We start from the raw sequence: 9219 nt of genomic DNA on the forward strand, positions 1-9219 counted from the left end.
TCATTACAAACTACGAAAAAACCTCTCATATCATGTGGTGCCATTCGGTGAAAAAGGGGCATCGGCCAGGGACTGAGCATACCAGAACCAGTCAAGTCAAGTCAAATTTATTTATATAGCGCTTTTTACAATAGACATTGTCTCAAAGCAACTTTACAGAATCCAGGACCGACAGACCAACAAAAACCCCTGTTGAGCAAGCCGAGGGCGACAGTGGCAGAAAAAAAAAAACCTTAAAATTACAGGAAGAAACCTTGAGAGGAACCAGACTCAGCAGGGACCTCCGTCCTCCTTGGGTGGTCTGGAAGATACTTTAAATGCATAAGATATACACAAATCATACAAACATAGAATTAAAATGAACTAAAAGTTATAACTAGCAATAATAAATAAATAAATAATAATAGAGTTATTATCCAGTCCAGTCTGTAATAAAGTCTGTAGTGAGTTCTTGACATTCTTGGTGCAAACACGCCTGGTCCCTGTCACATCCGGCAGGAGCAGCATTGTTGGCACGGCAGTCTCGACTTCATTCCTTAACCTCGGGCAGGTAAACAGGTTTCCATCAGAAGGACCTCGAGGTAAAACAACAGAAACTGTAGTTACAAAAAATGTAAAGCAGGCCGTATGCTCGGGGTAAGAAACAATGCAGATTGTTGATTGGTCAAATACAATCATAACTGAATCTTTACTGAAGTGAGGAAATAAACGTGCCATATTAAACACCTTAATCCTAAAAGTTTAGTGTTCTACACCAGAAAACCTTAAGAGCTGATGAGATGCAACCACACCAAGAGTCTCACATTCCAAATAAAAATGTTTTACAAAACACGGACGGACGGACGGACGGACGGACGGACGGACGGACAGACAGACAGACAGACAGACAGACAGACAGACAGACAGACAGACAGACAGACAGACACTTTATTAATCCTGAAAGAAATTACATCAGTGCAACTTTAGTGCCATTTCCAAACCTAAATAAATAGGAGGGTTGTATCAGGAAGGGCATCTGGCATAAAAATTTGGATATTTTTTTTTTTTAAAGAAATCATCTACTGTATTGTACTGTAGGAAACTGTGCAGTGAAAAAGTGCCAATACACTAAATAAAATCAGTTCTTCGCTGCATATAGTTTCTCAGGGTGTTAGAAACATCTTGCAATCAGAATATTGCATCTCACAATTCTGGAAAATGTAAATCATAGTAAATTTCATAGTAAAAACATAACATAACATAAAAAATTAAAAGTAACAGTGCTGGTGTGTGATGGTGTACGGGATGCTTTACTGCTTCAGGACCTGGACCACTTATTGTTATTGAAGGAACAACATTGCACAGTTCCCTATAGAACAAAACTGTACTGTATAACCGTACCTACAGTCCTGTTCCAACTGCACAAGGAAACCTGTAATGGTTTGTTTGTTTGTTTATTAGGATTTTAACGTGATGTTTTACACTTTGGTTCCATTCATGACAGAACAGGTAGTTACTGCTCACACAAGATTCATCAGTTCAGAAGTTTTAATATCAAACACAGTCATAAACAATTTAGTGTCTCCAGTTCACCTTACTTGCACGTCTTTGGACTGTGGGAGGAAACCGGAGCTCCTGGAGGAAACCCACGCAGACACGGGGAGAACATGCAAACTCCCCACAGAAAGGACCTGGATCGAACCCAGGACCTTCTTGCTGTGATGCGACAGTGCTACCCACTGAGCCACTGTGCCGCCCACCTGTAAGAGTAGGACAAATATACAACACAATAACTGGAAACAACATCAACAGCATTGCCAATGATATTAAATACATTAATATATTTGTTTAGGGCAGTTGTAGCCTAGCGGTTGAGATACTGGACTAGTATTCGAAAGGTTGCTGGTTTCAGCCCCACCACTGCCAGGTTGCCACTGTTGGGCCCTTGAGCAAGGCCCTTAACCCTCAATTGCTTAGAATGTATACTGTCACAGTACTGTAAGTCGCTTTGGATAAAATGTAACTGTAAATGTATATTGCTATTAAATATGGTGCACTCCAGTATACAAAGACGGAACATCAGAATCAGACCCATCAGAACCAGGATAAAGTGGTGCTAAAACAGATAATACATGAATGAATGATGTATAATGAATAGTGGAGCTCAGATTCATCCACAGTAAAGAGACACAAACTGTTCAGTTACAGTCAGTGCTGATAAAGGTGCTGCAAACAGGTACTAAAGGGGGTGTGAATACTTTTTCACAGTTCTGTGTGTGTGTGTGTGTGTGTGTGTGTGTGTGTGTGTGTGTGTGTGTGTGCAGCAGTAGTAGTACCAGTGCTCACACTGCAGTTACACACACACACACACACACACACACACACACACACACACACACACACACAGTTTAAACCCACAGTGAGGGAGTATAGTGGAGCACTAACTGAGTGTAACACACACCTATACCCGGAGTACAGTGGAGTACAGTACAGTAGAGTATAGTGGAGTATAGAGTACTGTAGTGTATTATAGTGTACCAGTATGATTAAATTATTCTCCCTGAAGCAGCAGAAGAAAGATGAAGAATCAGCGGGGGGAAACAGGACAGGAGCCGGGGGGAAGAAAGCCAGCGCGGCCCAGCTCCGCATACAGAAAGGTACCGCTAGCACCAAGCTAATGCTAACCGGCTAACACTCAGCTCTCTCTCTCTCTCTCTCTCTCTCTGTGTGTGTGTGTGTGTGTGTGTGTGTGTTTATTTACTGAGAGCTTTAACATTCAAAACTGCCGCACAGAATCATTCATTTATCACCAATTCAGTCGTTCTGTTAACGTCAAATTATTCACATTTTATCTCCCCAACTTTTCTCTGAATGATTTCCTCACGAAAACGAAACGTCGTTTCAAAAGCGCCTAGCTAAACAGCTAAGCTAACAGCAGCCAGTCTAACGTGACGCGCTGCGAATATTCACATTATTATTAAATCTGATAAACATTTCTGCCTTAAATGTATTCTTTATAACTGCTCACTTTAGTCCACATGAATGTAAACGTGATCCAAAAGAATTCTGACTTAAAATCGCTTTCAAAACACACAGCTAAGCTCTGCTAACAACACAGCCAGGACCACAGCATTTCCTGATAGATCGATTATAATCTATATTTCTTTTCTTTTATATTTACATTTTACACAGTGTCATCAGGAATGTTGTTAAATGTCAACTTGATCTGTCATCTACACGCCTATTCATGCATAAATAAACCTTTTTTTAGGTTTTATTCCTGTCAGACCAGAACAAATTAACTGAATTCTTGATTAAAAGTGAATATTAATAAATGTTTACAATAAAATACACTTCAATAAATCATTAAACCACGTTTAATGGACGTTCTGATCCAGTTTGATCCAATTTAATTTGATTTTAATGTCAGGGCTTTGAATATTATGATACTGATGTCCTCAACCAAGAGACTATAAGAACAGAATGAAGAAATGCTGCAGCCTGGATGCTGGTGGTTTGATTTTCCATCCTTAATTTCTTTATTTATTATCATGACATGAAGGACAAACACTGTACAGAGTTTATTTCCACACAAGTAAAGATTTAAAGTCACATTTCCACACCAGTCTTCTTGATTTTTCAGGAATGAGTTTGTATGTATAAGCTTTAACACCGTTGGGTTCGTTTCTTCTCGGCTCTGTATCTCAGAGATGTTCACACTTTGACGGCTTGGAATAAGGTTGAATTGTTTTAGAATAAACAACATTTAATCTATGAACTCGGGGTGGTGCGAGATGGCCAAAATCCTCTACCAGGGTATATGTGATCATGTAGTGTAATCATGCATGTCCCCAGATAAAAAAAAAAGCCATTTATATCTACCTGAGCTTTCCCACACCGCGCTCCCTCGTTAACCCTGTTTTTGGTAAATGAGAGGTTGATGATGTGAGAGATGTTCCAGACTCTCATTAGATGACGTGAACGTTCAGTCTGATTGACGGGATGAGTGGCGGGATGCTGCATCTGTGTGTGAGATAAAAGCTCGTAATGATATTTTTAATGAGGTGTTTGGGTTCATGTTCTCTCCTCCACATCAGATCAGATTGGTGTCCGGGATGTTATGAGCGTCCTGATATCCACGATGAGATTGCTGTCGGAGGTTTGAACCGAACCCTGATCGTTCTGATTGTGTGGCTGTATTATCGTTAAAACGTCTCTGTTGTTCTTCTGTCTCAGACATTAACGAGCTGAATCTCCCGAAGACGTGTGAGATCGTCTTTCCCGATCAGGATGATCTACTCAACTTTAAACTCATCATCTCTCCAGACGAGGTCTCGCCGATTCTCTTACTCGCACCGCACCTCACTACAGTTCATGTGTGATGTCATGTAATGTATTGTGTAATGTAAGGTGCTCTTTTACACTGAATTGTTGGTTATTAAAGTTTATTAAAGCTTCAGTCAGTTATGGTATCAGTGTAAAGCAGGTATACAGGCTGGTGGCACATCTCAGATTGGAACTCAAGACTTTGTGTTAGACTGTGATACCTCTCCAGCACCTTCATTAAACTCATTAAGGTTGAGACGCTCGGCTGTAAGATGAAGTGTGTTTATATTTAAATGTGTTTTATTCTGTTTTTGTTCACAGGGCTTCTACAAGGGAGGCAAGTTCGTCTTTAGCTTTAAGGTAAGAACATCCGTCTTTTATCTCTCATCAGCTTCACATTTCAGTTTTATCACCTCCTACTGTAGCTGTGAGCTCCACCACATACAATACAGCACTCACCAGCATGTGGACAAAAGTATTGGGACGCCCCTTTTCATTACTGAATTCATGTATTTCGGCCACATCAGTTGCTAACAGGTGTAATAAATCAAGCATATAAGGGAAAGGATGTTTAGGGAAGGCCCTTTCCTGTTCCAGCTCTATAAAGACGTAAAGAAAAGCTCGGTTTAAAGACCGAGAAACTCCAGCGTCCTGCACAGAGCCCTGAGCTCAGCCCCACTCAACAGCTCTGGGATGAACCGGAACATCGACTGATCAATCAGTCATATAAATGCTGCCATCTTTTGACTGAACGGGCACAAATTCCCAGAGACACACTTCTTGTATACAAGTCTTGTGAGAAGCTTCTCAGAAGAGCGGCTGCTGTTCTAGCTGAAAAGATCACACAGAGGTACTTGAAATGGAATGTCCTACAAGTTCATTATCAGGCGTCCAAATACTTTTGGCTGTATGGTGTATTTAGAGGAAGGTCCTGAACTCTGAATGAAAGCATCTGTTATGGATTCAGAGGTGAAAACGTTTGTGTTTAGTTTCAAACCTGGACATTTTAAAGACATTAAAACGTTAAAAGTTTTTATTTGTTCCTCACAGAACTGCATCACTAGAACATTAAAAACCTTTCTCTTCTTCCCTCTCTGTACCACCTGAACTTCCTCTGACAGGTAGGACAGGGCTACCCTCACGACCCTCCCAAAGTGAAGTGTGAGACCATGGTGTACCACCCCAACATCGACCTGGAGGGCAACGTCTGTCTGAACATCCTGAGGTAACGATAAAGGATGGATTTACATTTACATTCGCAGCATTTGGCAGACACCTTTGTCCAAAGCGACTTACATTTATCACTGAATACAGTTCAAGCAATTGAGGGTTAAGGGCCTTGCTCAGGGGCCCAACAGCGGCAACTTAGTGACGGTAGGGCTTGAACCAGCAACCTTCTGATTACTAGTCCAGTACCTTAACCACTGAGCTATCACTGCCCTGATATGAACAGTTGGATGGATGATGATGGATGTGTGAGATGGATGGATGGGATATATGTATGTATGGTGTTTATTCAGACTGGTTGACCTTTACCGTGTTGTTTTGGGTTTCAGGGAAGACTGGAAACCAGTGTTGACGATTAACTCCATCATATATGGACTACAGTATCTATTCTTAGTGAGTTCACTTTATTATTTTATTCTTCTTCTTTATACACCAATAATGCATTCAGAAATGATCTGGGTTTGGGGTACAGCATTTCTCATACATAGAATATATAGACAAAAGTATGTGGACACCCTGCTTAATGATTCTGCTCCATCATTTTAACATCATGGCAACAGTTTGGGGAAGTCCCCTTTCTCTTCCAGCATGATTACGCCTCTGAGCACAGAGCGAGCTCTATAAAGACGAGATTTGACTAGATTTGTATAAATGAGCTCTAGTTGCTCTACACAGAGCCCTGGTGAACACTCAACCCAACTCCTCCATCATCGGAGCCTCACCGACTCTACTGATTTATCGAGCAGAAATCCCCACAGACACAGTCTTGTAAAAAGGCTACAAGCTGCCGGCCAACAGAGCTCGCCAGAGTCCACAATTTAAAACGGAAACATGAGTTTGCCAACTCTGGGACTAGTATGGGTGTCCACATACTTTTGGCCATGCATTACACATTGAAGCTAAGAGGTGCGTGGTAGCATGACATGAATGTGGGGCAGTGTTGGTGGGGGCTCCTGAAGCATTTTTATTGATCTACCTGTCGCCCCTGCAGGAGCCGAACCCCGAGGACCCCCTGAACAAGGAGGCGGCGGAGGTGCTGCAGTCGAACCGGCGGCTTTTCGAGCAGAACGTCCAGCGCTCGCTGCGCGGCGGCTACGTGGGAGCGACGTACTTCGAGCGGTGTCTCAAATAATCACGGCGCTCGCCGGTTTACGTTCGCCGAGACACTGACTGACACGCCGACTGGAGGGGGGGGGGGTGGACAACAGTGTGGGGGTGTGGCCTGAGGGTGGGCGGGGTTTAACAAAAGTTTGTACAGTCAGTCATTGTTGCCTGAAGAATCGCGAGACGGTGAAACAGCACCGTGATGTTTGGTTATTGTTCGCTGAGACGTACACACACACACACACACACACACACACACACACACACACAGTAATATCCTGTTAGAAGTTTGCTCAGCCGCACCATGACCTCCACACACACACACACACACACACACTCACACACACACTCATGTTGATGACGTATTGACGACGTATTGACAGACGGACTGACTGATGGCGGTATGAGAGCGGGGCTAACAGAACGGGAGATCATATGTTTTTGTTTAGGGTTTCTCCACGTGGGTGAGGGACGGGCGGGGACGGGCGGGGACGGGCGGGGCGGGTCGTTGTGCGTCAGGTTGCTGTGCAGAGGGACTGAGTGGCTTCAGGTTGCAGAACTGTTACAATCCTATTGTGTATATTGAAAATATCCCAACTGTTCACTTTGACTGCAATATGAATTATGTTCAATAAAATATGGACTTGAATGCTTATATACACACTTACAGACACACACTCATGATTTCACATCATTACATTCGTCATGTCACCTGAACGGAACTCGGGTCACGGCGGTTCAGCAAGAACTGAGAGTAAATGTGAGGTCATCTGTCCGTAAGCTGACTCTGAGCCGAGCTGAAAGGCTGATAAGAAGTTTTGAAGCACAAACTGGTGTAAGTGTGACGGAAGTGGCCGGTCGAAGCTCCTGCATATGAAGGGGGGGCAGCTGATCATGGATCTGCTCTGTGAGACCCCGCCCCTGTCCGGTAAAAAGAAGCGATCACAGTAACAGAAACTGTGTCTCGATTCCTCTAAACTCTAAATATAAATCTAAAAAGGTTCTAAATCTAAAAATCTCCTGCAGAATGAAACACAGCCGCTCAGAACCAGGTTCAGTCTTTTAAAACTGATTCATACATCGTATCGAATCTCAGCTCTGCCTCTCCGACTGGGCGGGCCGGCGGCATGAACAACGCTCGGCTGTTGTTCAGGGTTAGGGGGTAAAAAGTCGGATCATAGGTCCTCATAACCGGTGCGACGGCGGCCCCTGCTGGCTGACTGATGGCGCCTGCACAGGGCTGAGGAATAATGCTGATGGGGGTGTGGCCCTCCGTACACGGTGCCCGTCAAGTGTATGAACTCGACTCGTGCAGGTGAAAAATGCAGTCTGTACTGACTGTACGTGCCGGAGGGGGCGCGTGTCGGTTGAGCGGCGTCCTCAGTCAGCGGTGAAGGGTCGAATCAGTATAGAGGACACGGTCAGGGTAACTGGACACGACTAGATTAGTGGGAGAAAAATTGGGGGGAAAAAAAAACAACAAACTGATTCCTTCCACCAAAATAACACACACTAATGTAATCAAAACACTCCCATCTAAAGTGAAGTTTAGGGTTCCAAAATACCACGTACGGGAGCAGTACTGCCTGTATGAAACAACTATTAGCTATTTTAGACGTCTTACACTGACTGAAAGGTATAACATGATGAGTAGAAGCAAAATCATTTAGGGCTTTGAAGATCCACATTGATCCACCCAGAACTGCTACTACATTGCTGATCAGCACGGTGGCTCGGTGGGTAGCACTGTCTCCTCACAGCAAGAAGGTCCTGGGTTCGATCCCCAGGTGGGGTGGTCCCGGTCCTTTCTGTGTGGAGTTTGCATGTTCTCCCCGTGTCTGCGTGGGTTTGTGAAATGTGCAGGACTGTGTTTGATATTAAACTTGTGAACGGATGAATCTTGTGGAATGAGTGACTACCGTTCCTGTCATTAATGTAACCAAAGTGTAAAACATCATGTTACAATCCTGATAAACAAATAAACAACATCCCTGATCACACGGCTAACTCGCAGATCTGTTAAGGCACATACAAACTTCAGTGCAACACGTGCTTCCTTCTAGACGTTTATTTCAGGCACGCCTTTTGTTTCTATGAAATAGTGTCTTGCAGGTGCTAGACTGGCTCGCCTGCAGTCCGGACCTGTGTGCAGAGCAGCTGCAGTGTTTCATCCAGCAAGAGTGAAAGTAAAATTCCACTTTTACACCTACAACACAATTACAGAACCTCGTACAAAGGGGAACTGAACGTACTCCTGTCCCAACTTTTTTGGAGCGTTTTGCAGCCATCAGATTTAGAATGTGTCTATAAATAACAGAAAATAATACATTAAAAAGCTGAAACAAATGATTTTGTCTTTATTTTGTTTTTAAGTACAATAGAATTCAGGCGGATGATTTGATTTAACAGGAGTTTAAGGGCCCTGCTTTAGGGCCCGGCAGTAACAGTGGTGGGGACTGGACCCGTTAACCATTTGATCATCAGTTTGCTACCGTATTTCCTGAGCCAATCCTGACCTGATTAATTAAACATAGCAGCACCAGAAATAGTAAAAATAAACAACAGTAAACATGTTTAGCACAA

The 9219-nt window shown here is 43.3% G+C and overlaps 1 protein-coding gene across 1 annotated transcript; it reads left to right on the top strand.

Annotated features, from left to right (window-relative positions):
• The first annotated feature begins 2390 nt into the window (after positions 1-2390).
• On the top strand, positions 2391-6734 carry ube2m (ubiquitin conjugating enzyme E2 M). Its single transcript, XM_062989050.1, has 6 exons — positions 2391-2636; positions 4216-4310; positions 4627-4665; positions 5427-5530; positions 5862-5925; positions 6524-6734. The coding sequence occupies exons 1-6, from the start codon at positions 2522-2524 to the stop codon at positions 6662-6664; spliced, it is 558 nt and encodes a 185-aa protein (XP_062845120.1). The 5' UTR covers positions 2391-2521; the 3' UTR covers positions 6665-6734.
• Positions 6735-9219: the final 2485 nt, after the last annotated feature.

The sequence above is a fragment of the Trichomycterus rosablanca genome, chromosome 2 (genome assembly GCF_030014385.1).
Source record: "Trichomycterus rosablanca isolate fTriRos1 chromosome 2, fTriRos1.hap1, whole genome shotgun sequence".
Lineage (NCBI taxonomy): Eukaryota > Metazoa > Chordata > Actinopteri > Siluriformes > Trichomycteridae > Trichomycterus > Trichomycterus rosablanca.

Bases quoted from the DNA above. Each gene is read 5' to 3' on its own strand.
- ube2m (XM_062989050.1), top strand. From the start codon at position 2,522: ATGATTAAATTATTCTCCCTGAAGCAGCAGAAGAAAGATGAAGAATCA. The intron at 2,637-4,215 runs GTACCGCTAGCA...CTTCTGTCTCAG, and splicing joins CCAGCTCCGCATACAGAAAG to ACATTAACGAGCTGAATCTC. The intron at 5,926-6,523 runs GTGAGTTCACTT...TCGCCCCTGCAG, and splicing joins GACTACAGTATCTATTCTTA to GAGCCGAACCCCGAGGACCC.